We start from the raw sequence: 17,147 nt of genomic DNA on the forward strand, positions 1-17,147 counted from the left end.
ACCATGCTGGCGCAGTCCCTCTCAGGCGATCCATGCGTATATCAATGCTAAAGCCCCGACAGTACAAAGGTTTAATATCGACAGCGATCGAAAGTCCAGTCGAACCTCAAACCTATCAAGAAGCCATATCATCTAAAAAATCTGAACTGTGAATCAAAGTCATGGAAGAAGAGTACGCCTCACTTATGAAGAATAAATCCTGGCAGCTGACGGAACTGATCGTACAACTATTAAAAGCCGCTGGATCTGTAAACTTAAACCTGGCTACAATGACGTCCCACAAAGGTTCAAGGCAAGACTAGTAGCAAAAGGCTACACCCAACGGCAAGGTGTTGACTACCAAGAGACGTTCTCTCCGGTCGTCAAGCATACAACTCTTCGCATCATACTTGGACTAGCTGCCACTCTTGACCTGGAGATGATACAGCTCGATATCAAAACGGCCTTCCTCTATGGAGAGCTTGATGAAGAAATCTATATGGAACAGCCGAAAGGGTTCATCACACCTGGAAGAGAAACTGGTGTCTGTCGTCTCGTCAAATCCCTTTACGGTCTTAAGCAAGCACCGAGATGCTGGAACGAGAAATTCAACAAGTTTATCACGAAACTCGGCCTGACGCGCTGCTTATCTGACTTCTGGATATACTACCGCCATCAAGGGGAGGAATTCACCGTTCTTACTTTCTTCGTTTATGACGGTATCATTTGCAGCAAGCAAAAAGAAGCCATGAAAGACATTCTTGGCCATCTACAGAGGGAGTTTGAAATAAGAACTATGCCTGCAGACCGGTTCCTTGGCCTAAATCTCTTCAGATGCCGATCCAAGTGACAAATTTGTGTGTCACAGTCACACTTTATATCTGAACTGCTTCTCAAGTTCAACATGGATAGGGGAGACTGGAGTAAGCCGGGACGGTTTTCGTTTTCCCCCTATATCTCCCAAACTAATCGTTAAATTAATTTATTATTTTGTTTTTATGTATTCCATACGGTAATGTACACCCCATATTTTTTATATAATTTAATAATAAACTATTTTACCATATAAGACCTTTAAAGTTTTCTTATATTTGTGGGAGGAGCCTATTTTGAGGGGTAAGTGAGGACACTAGGGTGGGTGGTGAGGGACGTCTTCCGTTTTCGCCTTAAAATTCATAAAAAAAATTGTAAAAATTGAAATCGGAATTGGATCTTATGGATTGGGACGTTAGTTTATTTATTATAAGAATAATTTCAACAAATTTCTCTTCATTTAGTGAAAAAAAATAAATAAAAACAGGACATTATGTAAATGTATTTATTTTATGAAAAAAAATGCATGGATGTTAGGAAAGACACATTTTTACTTTTTATCTTCGGATCCAATTGTCTTTTCTGATTGCTCTAAAGCAACTCGCCAGCATTTTAGCAAATGAACAAGCCCTTTGGTTATCACAACCAACCTTTCGCTACCAGCAGCATGGTTTTGGGCCCTTTAAAAAAAGGATGTAATTAAATTACTCATTACCAAGATGTATTATCTTAAGCTAAGTAGCTTTATTTCATATATAAAGCTTTATTTTCAGCTAATCAAGCCAATGCTGCAGCTTAATGTAACCAAAAAAGAAAAACTTTAATAAGATGTGTAATTAGTAAGAAATAAGTAACGGTCTCTTGGAATTCTAAATTTCAATACCTTTATGACATTTTTTTTGAAAATACAACACAATTCCAAGAGATCGTTCCTTATTGCTGATTAGTTACACGACTTATTTAAATGTTTTGATAGGAACGGTCTTCTGAAATTTTGTTAGATTTTCAAAAATTTTCATAAATGGTATTGCAAATACGTAATTTGAAGAGATCATTCCTTTAAAAACATTTAATAAACTTTGAATGATGTGTAATTAATAATGATAAAGAACGGTCTCTTGGAATTGTGTGTTTACAATACTAGATGTGACAATTTTGAAAATGCGACACAATTTAAAGTGGCTTATTTAAATGTTTTGATAGGAACGGTCTCCTGGATTGTTCTAAATTGTCATAAATGGTATGCAAACACACTATTTGAAGAGAATATTCCTATCAAGACATTAATAAACTTTGGATTTAATAAGATGTGTAATTAATAAGCAATTTTTTTACCAAAAAAAGAAAAACTTTAATAAGATGTGTAATTAGTTAGAAATAAATAATGGTCTCTTGGAATTGTAGTTTGAAATATGTAGGGGGCAGTTCCCGACGGCGCTCAACCGTGAATTATTATTTTATTATATTATCCCAGCTTATTACCGCATGGTTGAAAAATTTTCTTATTTCCAGTCATTAGATCCGTCATTTGTGTGTTTCATATAGCAGCGGAAAATAAGATGCGCTAGCGTCATCTATCCCTCGGCCCTGGACGGGCCTAAAGTTACTAGTACAGTAAATAAAATAAAAAACACACCGATGTGTAATAAACTTTGTTAAAAATAAAAAATAAAAAGATTTAAAATAGGTAAAAACATTGTATTTATAGGAATAAATAAATTATAAACAATAAAATACATAATAAAAATAGAAAAAGAAAAAAACAAATGAAACGGCAGCGCTGCAGAAAACTCAACTGTGGAGAGTGTGCACCAGAAAATACATCGTGGCATATAGAAAAGTGCATCGCGCCGTTGAAAAAGGGGCATCGCTCGGAATCAACACGAAGCGTCTCTGAGAGCCGTCGCAATGATCGATATCTAGTTGGAAGAAAGGCTTTCGCTGATATCGACCACCCAACACAGTCTCAGTGACTCGAGTCCAACCTCGGACCTTTTCCAGCTTTGAAAGTTTGGTCCAAGGTTGGACTCGAGTCTTCACTACGGTTATCGTCGGATAACCGCTAGGGGGGGGGGACGTTAGAAAATCCGTCAAGCAATTTTCACGCCATTATCGTGATATTATTGTTTTTAAACGATTAATCGATATCCCAGGGATGTAATTAATCAATGTTAATGATATATTTTGTGGGTGGAATTTTAAGGGCTTCAAGCTTGTGATTTTACATTAGCTTTCCCTTTCATATAAAATTTCAGAAAAGTCGTTTGGTACTACCGTTTAGTACCACCCGATTTGTTATTGTTTGTCAGTGGTTTCTCAAAACATTGAAATTCAAAATTGTGTGGTTTTTTTGTTTGCTGGTATTGAAATGGAAAGAAATAGTACCACAAATCCGTGTAATAGGGTGAGCTTTTCTTTTTTGACATTTCCTTGCTAAGTACTTGACCCAAATGTCTTTTCAGTTCGACCCACAACAAGAGGCTCGACTCAACAAGCTTCGAGTAATTATCATATATCCTTATCATCACACTTTATTTATAAAGCTGCCCCCTTCAATGACTTCATTTTTTATCTATACAGGCTAGCCACCCAAGATCCAGACTTGTTGAGAATCCAGTTGAAGAACAAAGTAGGACTCGTGTCTTTGCCAATACAATCCCATAAGTGGTAATGTAAGTATCTTATTTCTAATTCATTGGGTTGCTGACTTATGTCAACAGCAACCCCAATAGATCTGCTATAAATCAATCTCATCTTAGCTGAAATTTATAAAAAATTCTCTATTTAGTTGCAGCTATATCCATCACCTCAACTCTCCCCTATTGTGACGGAAGTAAGTCAATTACAAAGAGAAGAGGTTCCTATTGCTTGGCAAGAAAATTTACCTTAAGTATCAAATATTCGGGGTTTGCAATTTTACTGTGCTTGTTCCTTGTCTTTTAAATTATTAAAAATGACTCAGAATAATTGTCCTGCAATATTACCTGATAAATGTACGGCTAGGGTTTATGATGTGATTGTGCACCGGCATATGCAGGTTGGAATATTGAATACAAAATTAAGAAGGCTTCGCAGTTCGCACGTTATGATTTTTCACTTGTGACCATTATTTTGTTGTAAGAATTATAATCTGATTGCATTTAATCTCTCTTGGGAGTGAGTACAGACAGTCTACTTGTATTTTTTCAATGCACGGCACTCGGTATTCAATTTATTTCTGATTGCTACTCTAATGGGACATTTTTTCTCCGTTAGGACGTCTCCGCAGATGTTTTTCCATGTGTCTCTGACAAACCCTGTCAACAATTTTATTATAAAATGAAAACGGTTTACAATATTTTGGAATAAAATCCTGGCATACTAATAATGTCGTTGAGGTCATCTTCTGGGAGACCAGGTTTGTTCGACTCCGTGTTTGAAGCATCATTCTTTGATTTTTTATTGCATCCACCTGACAAGGACCGACTTCCCAAAAACGTCTTAGAGTAAATGGATTCCAACTGTTTGTTTATCATTAAATTAAAATTATCTTTCGTTTCCCTGCCAACGACCAGCACTTTATCGATTTCTGATCTTTCAAGTTTTATATGTGAACCCGCTACTAAAGGAATCTGAAATATAAAGCTAGTTAGTAATTTACTGTCCCGTTTCAAAATATAATGTTAATTAGCGACTAAACTATAACTCTGAATAAATAAAACTTTACGGCGATCGTTAGCTCTCGATAAAAGCTATCTATTGCTGTAAAATTCAAATGAAAATTACTAAAAGGAAAAAATTTGGGGGCAAAAGTTTTGGGTTTGCTTTCTTGATTGGGTCGACTACGGATCCGGATCGCAAAATCTGAGATCTGAGATTTGCGACTTTTTTCCTATTTTTTTTTTTCTATTTGAATTATACAGAAATGAATAGCTGTCACCAAGAGCTAGCGATTGCCGTAAAATTTGAGTTATTCAGAGCTATAGTTCGGTCGCAAATTAATATAACATTCTGAAGTGTATAGCAGTAAATTACTAATTAGCTAGCGTCTACCCAATACGGCAATACGCTATTAAATTTCATTTGTGTGTAGTGATGGTGATTTAAATTTCTTAGAAATACATTACTTTCACCACGAGCTGTATGGACTGACATACAATTTCTTAAATTTAGAGTTAAGTCATAATTTGTTTTCCAATTTGTTACCGAAGACAGCAAATTACTCAGCAGTTAGGCAACATTGTTTGTTATTTTCAACAGACATCGTTTTTCGATTTTTCTTGTTTTCATTTTGAACTGAATTCCATAACATTTTCCGAAATCCGAAGTAAGTTAACTCACAAGAAATCAGACGTTTCAATTCATAAGGAATTTTTAAAAATCAATCCAACAATTACACTCACAAATCAAAAATGGAGAAAGTTGAGATGGCATTAAAAGACGACTGTGAAAGCCACTACAATACAAGAATTAGATTAGTGACCAGTAAATTTGGAGATGGATATATGGTTCAGTTGTCACCTGACATGTTTCAGGAAGCAGGTGATTCAAAGAAAATAAATTTACAAGTATAGTTATTTTAATCTCATGTTGCCTAATCTTATGTTCACAAAAGACGAGGACAATGTTGAACATGTTCAACATGTCGAGTCACATCAATCGGAAGTCGATCCACCTTCTCACAGCTGCAACAAAGGCCAACCAGAAAATGATTCATCATCATCCCAGAACCAAGATGTTAATCATCAGGTAAATTTTGTAAACCAAACAAAGAAGCATAGATGAGTGAAAAGTGTTTCTATACCATTAGATTGAGTCACTGACCAAACGAAATGATGAATTAGCCTAGAGATTGAAAATGGTTTATTGTACACAACAATCCAAGAATTGAATAAAGAGATTAATGATTAGAAACAAGAATTGAGGCAAACAAATGCTACTAGTAAAAGTAGCCAGGGGAAAAGAAACAGGACGAGTGATGAGCTGCAAGTCATGGTAATAAGTCAACGTCTATCATAACAATCATTTATCGTTATTTTAACCAATTTTACTCGATTTATATTTCAGGTTCCTTTAGTAGCGGGTTCACATATAAAACTTGAAAGATCAGAAATCGATAAAGTGCTGGTCGTTGGCAGGGAAACGAAAGATAATTTTAATTTAATGATAAACAAACTGTTGGAATCCATTTACTCTAAGACGTTTTTGGGAAGTCGGTCCTTGTCATGTGGATGCAATAAAAAATCACAAAATTTTGAATTTCAATGTTTTGAGAAACCACTGACAAACAATAACAAATCGGGTGGTACTAAACGGTAGTACCAAACGACTTTTCTGAAATTTTATATGAAAGGGAAAGCTAATGTAAAATCACAAGCTTCAAGCCCTTAAAATTCCACCCACAAAATATATCATTAACATTGATTAATTACATCCCTGGAATTTCGATTAATCGTTTAAAAACAATAATATCACGATAATGGCGTGAAAATTGCTTGACGGATTTTCTAACGTCCCCCCCTAGCGGTTATCAGACGATAACCGTAGTGAAGACTCGAGTCCAACCTTGGACCTAACTTTCAAAGCTGGAAAAGGTCCGAGGTTGGACTCGAGTCACTGAGACTGTGTTGTGACCACCAAGAAAGCGCTGATTATAGCACCCCTGGCGGCCTTACATGTATTACAGGTCAAATATAGTTGGTTTGCAAACGAGTCGGCCCGACCTAGTTATAGACCAGTTTCGGATGCTGCGTTGCAAAATTTTTTAAAATCGAGGGGGGTTTCGATTGCAGGGGGAGATAGGAAAAAAGGGGGTTTTGATTTATTTACCCAGTAATACTTATCCAATTCAGGAAATGTTTTAGAATACTACACTTTAAGACATTCTTCGTCTTCTCCAGTCATTTTAAATAATTAATCATCCCTAGTTTATCCATGAAAATTAATTCAAGTAAAAGGCTAGGTATGCTGTTTAGTATTTTTTGCGTTTTTAGTAGTGGTTATCATACCTGTCAAGTGTCAGTCCTGTCACAGGCTTAATATTACTCTGTGTTGCGAACTGTGAATTTACTTGTGCCAATTTTAGAAATGGTTAAGATATGTGCTATTGTGGGGTGCATAAACAAAGCTGGAAGCAGAGTATCTTTCTTTTGTATTCCAAAAGTAATACAGAAAGACACAGAATCAGAACAACAATTACAGAAGAAAAGACGTTCGTTGTGGATCAAGCAACTAAAGAATAGCATTTCCATAACTGATCACAGTGATACTAGGGTTTGTAATGAACATTTTATTACTGGTTAGTAAAGAATTCATATACAACAATTTAACAGATGTTTAATGTTGTTAATTGGCGTTGCAGGGACTCCTAACAAAGATGAGTCTCACCCTGATTGGGTCCGACACCCAGTGAGAAAATTGTTGTTACACCATTATTTGCTAGCTATTTCGAAGATTCATCAGCAACTTTATCTGCAGTATTGCTAGTAACATTACCATGAGAGTTTTACGGTTCTTAAAGTAATGTATTTTAAATTATTTATTAGAACCCTGAAGAACAGACTGCGGAATACAGTGATCATATGGATCTTGAAACAGCAAACACTCATTCCAAAAATGAACCAGTTGATGAAGTAATAAGTCACTGGGTGTCGATGACTGTTGATCTTTACTTTCCACTTGCTTCCTGTTGAATTTTCTTAAATGACGTTGCAATTTATTTTTTGCATCTTCTTTACTTGTTATTATATCAGCATTACACTTCACGTTGGGGACCCAATCAGGGTGAGACTCATCTTTGTTAGGAGTCCCTGCAACACCAAATAACAACATTAAACATATGTTAAATTGTTGTATATGAATTCTTTACTAACCAGTGATAAAATGTTCATTACAAACCCTAGTATCACTGTGATCAGTTATGGAAATGCTATTCTTTAGTTGCTTGATCCACAACGAACGTCTTTTCTTCTGTAATTGTTGTTCTGATTCTGTGTCTTTCTGTATTACTTTTGGAATACAAAAGAAAGATACTCTGTTTCCAGCTTTGTTTATGCACCCCACAATAGCACATATCTTAACCATTTCTAAAATTGGCACAAGTAAATTCACAGTTCGCAACACAGAGTAATATTATGCCTGTGACAGGACTGACACTTGACAGGTATGATAACCACTACTAAAAACGCAAAAAATACTAAACAGCATACCTAGCCTTTTACTTGAATTAATTTTCATGGATAAACTAGGGATGATTAATTATTTAAAATGACTGGAGAAGACGCAGAATGTCTTAAAGTGTAGTATTCTAAAACATTTCCTGAATTGGATAAGTATTACTGGGTAAATAAATCAAAACCCCCTTTTTTCCTATCTCCCCCTGCAATCGAAACCCCCCTCGATTTTTAAAAATTTTGCAACGCAGCATCCGAAACTGGTCTATTGGCCCATCAGGTGGCAGTTCGTGATCCGCAACAGACCAGAGTGTTGGCAGAGTCATGATAGTCAAAAGTAAAAAATGTCAGCAAATCAAAAGTTTCAAATAACCCAGTCCCGAGTTCGGACATTTTCACTAAGCTACTACCATGAATCTGCACAAAACTCATCAAAAGAAATGTAAACAACTGGTCAGCTGATTGGAAAACTGTACTTTAATTAATTATAGTAAATTAAGAAGAGGTTATTTCCAAATGAAAATTTTTAAACTAAATTTGTATTACTATGGGGCACATTTTTGTAGAAGATTTCGTTTTTTTACCTACTACAAGTAAATATAATATTTTAAAAACCACTTTTCCTCCTATAGAGCAAGTGATTGACGCGTACCCCCTCCCTATTTGTGAACGCACTCTTGCAGATTTCGCAATGTTTGTTACGAGTCCGTTTTTCCTCTGAGGAATCCTTATAGGGAAAAAAGGGGATCGCAAAAAAAAATTTGTGAAACCTTCCCAGTTTACTAAAGGATACTAGCAATAATTTGGTGTTAAAGGTAAATGAACTAGCTACATTTTAATATTAAATTAAGGGTATTTAATTCTAGAAAACAGCAAAATTTTAATGTTTAACGGTATTGTTTACATTATGTGTAAGGAAAAATGAGCTGCGTTGTAAAAGGGTGTCATCATACCCAGTGCCTAAGACAATGAAAATTGTAAACAATACCGTTAAACATTAAAATTTAGCTGTTTTCTAGAATTAAATACCCTTAATTTAATATTAAAATGTTGCTAGTTCATTTACCTTTAACACAAAATTATTGCTAGTATCCTTTGGTAAATTGGGAAGGTTTCACAAATTTTTTTATGCGATCCCCTTTTTTCCCTATAAGGATTCCTCAGAGGAAAAACGGACTCGTAACAAACATGGCGAAATCCGCAAGAGTGCGTTCACAAATAGGGAGGGGGTACGCGTCAATCACTTGCTCTATAGGCACGAGAGGATAGCGCTCGGACCCGCGCCAATCGGGGAGCTTTTAAGTCGAACCGGTGCGGGGATAATCTTAACCGGGGAAGTGATTTCAGTGCTCGGTACGGTGAATCTGTGATCGGTGCCTTCCCCGATTTTCAATGAATAGATATCTAAATTGGCAGTTGCCCTGCGGCCAACAAAAACAAAATGTGACCCTAGTCACGTGTCTCGTTGGCCTATCAGAACGCAAGGTCACTGGTAAGACTAGCCCCCTATGGCTGAAGCGGTGCTATCGGTGTAGCACCGATTATAGCACCGTTCCGCACCGAAAAACGAAATCCCCGCACCGAACTTCCCCGATTCATTTTTATCGGGGAAGCTTAGCGATGTCCCCGATTAGAATGTAATCGGGGCTGAGCCCTACGAGAGGACCGACATCTAGGGTTCGGCCCCGATCACATTCTAATCGGGGACACTGCTAAGCTTCCCCGATTAAAAGGAATCGGGGAAGTTCGGTGCGGGGATTTCTTTTTTCAGTGCGGAACGGTGCCATAATCGGTGCTGCACCGATAGCACCGCTACAGCCATAGGGGGTTAGTCTTACCAGTGACCTTGAGTTCTGATAGGCCAACGAGAATCACGTGACTTGGGTCACATTTTTTTCTTGTTGGCCGTAGGGCAACTGCCAATTTAGATCACTATTCATTGATAATCGGGGAAGGCACCGATCACCGATATCACCGCACCGAGCACCGAAATCTCTTCCCCGATTAAGATTATCCCCGCACCGGATCGACTAAAAAACTCCCCGATTAGCGCGGGGCCGAGCGCTACCGACATCAGCACATCACCGAACAATTTTGAAACTTGGCAACTCAGCATCCGACACAGGTCTATAGCCAAGGCCTACTTAATGCTTAAGGCCTGTAAACTCGAATACCTCCTATGGCGGTGACGCGTTACCTGGCAACAACTAATCAGAGAAAAAACAAGGGTTACGACGACACCATCTGGCGCTCGCTACTGCTACTGCGTCGAAAACCTAAATACAAGATTAAGCAAAAACAGGGTTTCCTTGTATTTTTTAATTAATAGTATCTTAGAATCCTAAAATTTTATTTAAAGAATTCCAGTAAGTGTAGAAAATCACCTCTTTGAAAAAGAAGTGTGTCCACTAAGTAATATTATCATCATTACATTTCACCATTTCAATCATATTTGCATCGGTACTGGGATGGTGGTTATATGGTGGTTAAGGAGAGATTTATGGATATGAGTATGACGGTTCAAATCTATTTCATGTCATGTTATCAAAGTGAGTAAAATTTTATAAATTTTTAATTTTATCTCTAAGAGAAAATGTTTAATCCGTTTATAGATTTTTTTCCTAAGTGATTAATTCAATTAACTACAAGAACAAGAAGAAAATTTTTCATTAACATGATAATAAAACTTATACCGTACCCACGCCAGGTATTGGATCACCTCGGTCCAAAAACGGCGTTTTAACCCGCACGAGATAGGCCTGACGGTGTCTCGCGCGTGAATTTTTTAAAATACTAAGATTGCTTGTACGAGGTTAATTTTTTTTTATGATCCGTGATTCCGTCGGGTATGGGAGAGGGTCGAGGGGTGAGAAAGGGACCCAAGTTACAACCAAGTTACCCGACGGCATAGCCACGGGTAGGGACAACGAATGCAGCACATGTCGGGGGTGATACAAAATTTTAAAATGATCCTTTTTCCCATATAACAACTATACTTTTTACAAATTAAAAATCAGAAAGATAAAGACTAGTTCTTTATCTTTCTGATTTCAAAAAATTAACCTCGTACGAGCAATCTTAGTATGTAAAAAAAAAACACGTGCGAGACACCGTTAGGCCTATCTCGCGCGGGTTAAAACGCCTTTTTCGGACCGAGGTGATCCAATACCTGGCGTGGGTACTGTATATTTTTAACATACTATTTTTTTCTTTTTAACAACTCAATTGCCATATTGCTGTCAAACTAGCACACTTTTCATTTCAAAAATTTGATTTCCATTCGTTTTATCTTTATTCGTGTGTTTATGTAACTATAACAAGTGTTAAAGTTTTTGGGGGGTATTTTTCAACGAGGTTATAATTGCGAGCGCCAGATGGTGTCGTAACCCTTGTTTTGTTGTCTGATTGGCTCTTACTAGGGAACGCCTACCCACCATAGGAGGTATGTGAGTTTACAGACCTTAAGCATTAAGTAGGCCTTGCTATAGCGCGTAAATTGCTGGTATTCCGCAATCAAATACAGCATTTTACCCACTTAGGTCCGAACCCGAAACCGTTCTTGAAAGTTTATTGTGGGTGCAAAAACTCTCCACGTTGATTAATAGTTTGTTATTTTGCTATGGCTATTTTTAATTTACCTGAATCGTTAAATTAAATGCCTAAAGATCAAACATATCAAAACACTATCTTCGTGTTTTAGTATCCAGAATGTGTGTGCTTCTGTAAATTCAAAAGAATTCAAGTTTATTGTGTTCGTACGAGATGTTTGTTTAAAGGGACATTGAGGTTTTCGAAGATATGGGTTAGAAAACAGCTTTAACCTAAAATTACCAAGTTTAAACCTCTCACAAAGATATTATTGTGAGAAATGGATGTAGGACTTCGAGTTGTTCGAGGTCCTGATTGGAAATGGGTAAGTACAGCCACGTAGTAAGTTAAATAAGGATCTCTGTTTCATCATCAGCTATTCTTTAAGCAACAGGGAACTTACTTTAAATACCATATGTCCAATAAGTGATCTCATTCATTTTTCCTGTGGTGATGACAATTTCTTAGGCATGACCTAAGCTTGAAGACTTAAGCAGAAATTGCCAGTCTTCCCTGTATATCATAAAGAATTTGTATGGCTGTTTTGGTAGCTGTGGTTTCCAATTAAAATACATCAGATTTTTTTTTACACTACAGAGTTCATATTTAAACTAAGTTATCTTAAAATGAGGAATTATGTTTATGCTAGATCCCATTGGTTCTATTTTGCAATCAGCTTACACAGCATTACTTTTAATAAATACAACTAATGCAAAATTTTAAATGAATCTCAGAATCAATAGTAGAACTAAAAAAATGTCATATCTTGTAACCTACTACATTTTGTTTGAAAACAAATGCAGGGTAACCAGGATGGTGGCGATGGGAATATAGGAACCGTTGTTGAAATAGGTAAACTCGGAAGCCCATCAAGTCCTGACAAAACGGTTGTCGTGCAGTGGGATGCTGGTGCTAGAACTAATTACCGTGTTGGTTATCAAGGAGCTTATGATTTAAGGGTAAGACAAAATAAATTTTGTTGGTGTGGCGTTTTCTGTTGTTTTTTAATGATAAAATTATTGGGATCTAGATATGGGATAATGCCCCAGTTGGTGTAAAGTTTCAGAACATTGTTTGTGATGGCTGCAAGTGCCAAGGAATCTCAGGAATGAGATGGAAGTGCCAATCGTGTAAAGACTTTGATTTATGTACTTCCTGTTTCATGGAAGATAAACATGATCTAGCTCACCCATTTTCACGCTATGAAAATGCATCATCGTTTGGGTATGTTTGCTTCTTCAGTCTTACATAATTCTAGCGTTTTTTAAATCTGTGCTTGAATTTACAGTGTTGCGTTGGATAAAAGGCAAAGCATGTCAAAAGTTCAAGTTAAAGGTATATTTGTTGGAGCCAAAGTAGTTCGAGGACCTGATTGGGATTGGGGAAATCAGGTATACAAAAATGATTGCTTTACGGCAGTTCGTTTTACACATAATTTTTTTGTTGTTGTTGTTCTTAAAGGATGGTGGAGAAGGGAAGATCGGCAGGGTTGTTGATTTGCGTGGTTGGGATAATGAATCTGGCCGCAGCGTCGCTAATGTAGCTTGGGCTTCTGGCTCAACAAACGTCTACCGTCTCGGGCACAAGGGTAAAGTGGATTTGAAGTTGGTTCATGCTGCTGTTGGGGGATATTACTATCGTGAAGCACTTCCGGTTTTGGGGCTATCAAACGATTCCACCAGCAGACCTTCACGTGGTCCTGGTTCTCCAAGCGCCATTGCTGCGTTTAGCGTGGGTGACAAAGTCAAAGTTACTGTTGACGCCGATCGGCTAAGAGAAATGCAAGAAGGACACGGAGGCTGGAATCCTCGTATGGCGGAGGTACATTGCTGTTCATATTTTCAAATTTTAGAATATCAAGTTGATCGTTATTTCCCGTTTTTTTTTGGTTTTTTTTTGTTTTTAACGAGCAACAGTGCATAGGTCACGTCGGAACAGTTCATCGCGTTACCGAAAGGGGTGATATTCGAGTTCAGTTTGATGGCAGTAACCAACGCTGGACGTTCCATCCGCGAGCTATTTATCGTTTATCGGCCTTTTCCATCGGAGACGCGGTACGGCTAACCGATGATATTGCACACGTGAAACTTCTTCAACGAGGCCATGGAGAGTGGGTTGATTTAATGCGATTGGTACGTATGATTTTTAACAATGCGACATTGCTAAAACATGGCGTTTCTGATAATCTTGTGGTAATTTTCTTCGGTCAAAGAAAATTAAAAACAACTTCGTAATATCTGAAAAAAAAAAAAGGATAATTCATTGTGTTTTCTAGGCTCTTGGTAAGATCGGTAAGGTGACCAAAGTCTATGACGATGGTGATCTACGAGTCACTGTGGATGGACAGACTTGGACCCTCAATCCATTATGTCTTACGCCATTGCCCGGTTCAGCGACAGAACTGCATAACACCATGGCTGCAAGTGTTCGACAAGAACACATTAGTGGGTTTCCTTTTTCTCTATAATATTAGTATTACTATTATCTTTTTGCTTAAATTCTGAATTTACGTTTTTAAGATCCATTGACCTCATATCTGTCTCATCTGCTTGTGAATGGCCCGAAGCAACAGCAACAACAACCACTCTCCCTGTCTCATCCCAGCCATCAGCCGGGAACGTTTAACGAGGGCACGATAGCCGATCGGCTTGTAAGGGCGGCTGCACAGGGTCAATTTAATATCTTCGAACAGTTATTACTACAGCATCCCGATAAAGCGAACGCCAAAAGCAGCGGAAAGACTTGCCTGCAAGTTGCCTCTCATCAGGGCCACACTGAACTGGTTGGATTCTTATTGTCCAAAGGGGCATCTATGGAAATTGCTGACGATGACGGTGATACAGCCTTACATTATGCCGCTTTTGGGTAACATTATTAGGATTTCCCTGCGTTAAAGGAATACTTTTATTTCCTACTTTTATTGTTGATATAATTTGTGTAACAGAAATCAGCCCGAAGTTATGGAACTGCTCATAAAAAAAGGAGCCGTCATTGATAGTACGAATCGCGGACGCTGCACACCTTTGCATGTCGCTGTCAATAAGCAGTTTCCTGCTTGTGTTCAGATGCTCCTCAAATACGGATGTGACGTCAATGTTCAAGTACGAATTTCAAAGTCATGCATGAATCATCGCTGATAATGACACGTAAAAGTTATCTTCATCCTGCTTTGAAACTGAACTAGGACTCGTACGGAGACACGGCCCTGCACGATGCAATCGGCAAGGAAAATGCGGATATTATAGAAGCTTTAGCTTCGGCATCAGCTGTCGATTGTACACTGAGGAACACGCGGGGTTTCAATGTTCTTCATCACGCCGCTCTCAAAGGGAATTATTTGTAAGCATGGAGTAATGGAACGACATTCGTTAACACCATCAGTTAAACCAATCTTGTGGTGTTTTCTTAGCGCGGCGGAGCGCATTTTGATGCGCAGTCGACAGCTGGTGGATGTGAAAAAGGATGACGGATTCGCCGCCCTTCATTTAGCTAGTTTGAATGGCCATGTTCAGGTTGGTGCTTATTTATTATCGGGCATTCCCTCGGAGCTCTTTTAAAGCGTTTACACGTAATCTTTTTTTAGATGGCCAAACTGTTGTTGGATGTCGGCCAGTGCTGCGTTGATCCCCTGAACAACCGTAGGCAGACACCCTTACTGCTAGCGGTGTCTCAAGGACATGCTCCTCTTGTCGAGCTCTTAGTTGAAGCCGGCGCCGATGTGACGGCTGCTGATGAAGACGGTGATACGGGAATCCACGTTGCCTGTCTCAAGTTGCATTCACTCCAAGGAGAAGCCAGCGCTACGATGTCACCCAACATATTCAGTGTATGTTTCTTTTGAATTTCTCATGTGCAAAAAGGATTTTAACGAATATTTTTAATCAAGATCCAGCAATGTTTACATTCGAATGGTCGAAATCCAAATCATAGCCTAGCTCTGGCGATCGCTTGTTACTTGGTGCAACTTGGTTGTAATCCCGAAGTCCGCAATCGTAGAAACAAAACGTGTGCGGACCTAATTGCTGACGCTTCTGTTTGGGAAACTTTGATTAGTTACGTTAACCATCGAACTTCGCTTTCGCCAACTTCGGTTGGTGGCGAAATTGCTACCGAGTCTGATTCAGTCGTCATTCCGAGTGAGACAAAAATTACCAGTAAAGGAGGATCGCCCGATCAATCGTTGCCACCTTCCGTCGGCATTGAATGCATCGTCTGCTGTGAAAATCCGCCGGATGTCCGTTTTGAACCTTGTGGCCATGTCGTCACCTGTTCCGAATGTGCCCAACGGATGAAAAAATGTTTAAAATGCCATGTTGTCATTGTTCTCAAATCGAATTCCGGTTAGTAAGAATCGTTTCTAATGTTTTCTTCAGACTCAAGTTCACACCTGTAACTCATGTTCAATTGTGTTTCATTTCAACGTCGTGCTTTCTTGCAGACGGCACCCCGATATCAAGCCAATCGTCTCAACAGCCCAGCCAAGATCGCTTAAAATATTTGGAATCTCGTATCGCTGAAATAGAAGAGGCTTATACATGTTCCATTTGTATGGAACGCCGAAGGAATGTGGTAATATAAAACATGATGTCCAATTTTTTTTTTCCATCGCTTAAAGTTTATGCAATTGTAGGCTTTCCTTTGCGGCCATGGTGCGTGTGACAGCTGTTCGCAAACGTTACGCACTTGCCATATGTGCCGAAAGTTGATCGCACGTAAAATCAATCTGTATTGAACAAAAGGAGCATGCGAACAATGTTAAAGAAGGGGTTGGTTCAGCTGTTTGTCCCAAGCGAAAGGAAGTAAGCAGCGCTTTGCTGCTACCGTTTCCAGTTCAAATAGAAAATACTTGGAAAGTCATATTTCAAAACTGCTAGAACGGGACCTCAGACTATGCATTGTTTGGCCCATCCTATCCGCACCTCATTTTTCTGTAAATTTTATTCTGGTTGAATTCAATGTGAAGTTTTTGTCTATCTTGGATTTAGCATGATGATTATGTCTAGTTATACTGGATATATTGTTTGTGCCTTTAAAACGTTTGCAAAAAAGAATTTTCTTAGATCTGACAACATGTGTTACTGCATTGATTAAGGATCCTTGAAATCACTACAAAAAACTGGTTGAAATTTTAAACCTAATCACGGCCTGGATACGAGCGGTTTAGTTACCGTCATATCACCTGTCCCTTTGGGCTTTGCATTCTGGGGTCGTTAAAAAATTGCGCGATTTCTTTCAGTTTCTAACCTTTTCATGGAGAAAATAACCAAAACGGACTCTTTTGTGTTGAAGACATCCCTCAGTAGAAATGCTTTTGAATTCCGACATAAAAGAGTGGCGAGTTTGCCTCGCGCTTTAAAAGATGAAGTGTTAAAATAAACACCAGACGGTAGAGGACAAATCCTCTAACTGAAAGTGTGTGTGGTTCAAAGGTTCCACATGGAGGTTGGAAAATTAAAATTTGGTAAAATAAGAACCACTAGTTAAGGCAAGAAGAGCTTGGAAGTTTCTGTTTATAAAATCTATGAATACGGCTACTCGTTGGTATGGTGTTTGAAGATTCGAAAGCATGTTAGCTTGGGATGAGCTTAGACCCATTTTCTGGAGTTTAGAACTGAA

At 38.3% G+C, this 17,147-nt stretch overlaps 2 protein-coding genes and 1 long non-coding RNA gene across 4 annotated transcripts; all 3 read left to right on the forward strand.

Moving 5' to 3' along the window:
• Positions 1 to 2,739: 2,739 nt before the first annotated feature.
• On the forward strand, positions 2,740 to 3,855 carry LOC116922270. Its single transcript, XR_004393932.2, has 4 exons — positions 2,740 to 3,196; positions 3,255 to 3,293; positions 3,373 to 3,464; positions 3,581 to 3,855. It is a non-coding gene; the product is annotated as an uncharacterized LOC116922270 (long non-coding RNA).
• A 2,812-nt stretch (positions 3,856 to 6,667) lies between these two features.
• Positions 6,668 to 7,813, forward strand: LOC123472168. 2 transcript variants are annotated; one of them, XM_045173321.1, is made up of 3 exons: positions 6,668 to 7,069; positions 7,133 to 7,247; positions 7,317 to 7,813. In XM_045173321.1, the coding sequence occupies exons 1-3, from the start codon at positions 6,859 to 6,861 to the stop codon at positions 7,405 to 7,407; spliced, it is 417 nt and encodes a 138-aa protein (XP_045029256.1). In that variant the 5' UTR covers positions 6,668 to 6,858; the 3' UTR covers positions 7,408 to 7,813. The 2 variants fall into 2 exon arrangements, 1 of the variants encoding a protein (XP_045029256.1); XR_006646439.1 differs by having other exon boundaries at positions 6,672 to 7,069; positions 7,133 to 7,256.
• A 3,644-nt stretch (positions 7,814 to 11,457) lies between these two features.
• LOC116922274 (E3 ubiquitin-protein ligase MIB2) lies at positions 11,458 to 16,597 on the forward strand. The gene is made up of 15 exons (XM_032928652.2): positions 11,458 to 11,856; positions 12,335 to 12,490; positions 12,562 to 12,755; positions 12,820 to 12,922; positions 12,993 to 13,352; positions 13,448 to 13,663; positions 13,807 to 13,975; positions 14,051 to 14,396; positions 14,476 to 14,632; positions 14,716 to 14,870; positions 14,941 to 15,043; positions 15,115 to 15,357; positions 15,418 to 15,871; positions 15,970 to 16,100; positions 16,162 to 16,597. The coding sequence occupies exons 1-15, from the start codon at positions 11,812 to 11,814 to the stop codon at positions 16,261 to 16,263; spliced, it is 2,934 nt and encodes a 977-aa protein (XP_032784543.1). The 5' UTR covers positions 11,458 to 11,811; the 3' UTR covers positions 16,264 to 16,597.
• The last annotated feature ends 550 nt before the right edge of the window (positions 16,598 to 17,147 follow it).

This window comes from Daphnia magna, linkage group LG5 (genome assembly GCF_020631705.1).
Source record: "Daphnia magna isolate NIES linkage group LG5, ASM2063170v1.1, whole genome shotgun sequence".
NCBI lineage: Eukaryota > Metazoa > Arthropoda > Branchiopoda > Diplostraca > Daphniidae > Daphnia > Daphnia magna.

Coding starts and splice junctions, on each gene's coding strand:
- LOC123472168 (XM_045173321.1), top strand. CDS start 6,859: ATGGTTAAGATATGTGCTATTGTGGGGTGCATAAACAAAGCTGGAAGC. Junction 7,070..7,132: donor TAATGAACATTTTATTACTG/GTTAGTAAAGAA, acceptor TTGGCGTTGCAG/GGACTCCTAACAAAGATGAG. Junction 7,248..7,316: donor CATCAGCAACTTTATCTGCA/GTATTGCTAGTA, acceptor ATTATTTATTAG/AACCCTGAAGAACAGACTGC.
- LOC116922274 (XM_032928652.2), top strand. CDS start 11,812: ATGGATGTAGGACTTCGAGTTGTTCGAGGTCCTGATTGGAAATGG. Junction 13,353..13,447: donor GGAATCCTCGTATGGCGGAG/GTACATTGCTGT, acceptor AACGAGCAACAG/TGCATAGGTCACGTCGGAAC. Junction 14,633..14,715: donor GATGTGACGTCAATGTTCAA/GTACGAATTTCA, acceptor AAACTGAACTAG/GACTCGTACGGAGACACGGC.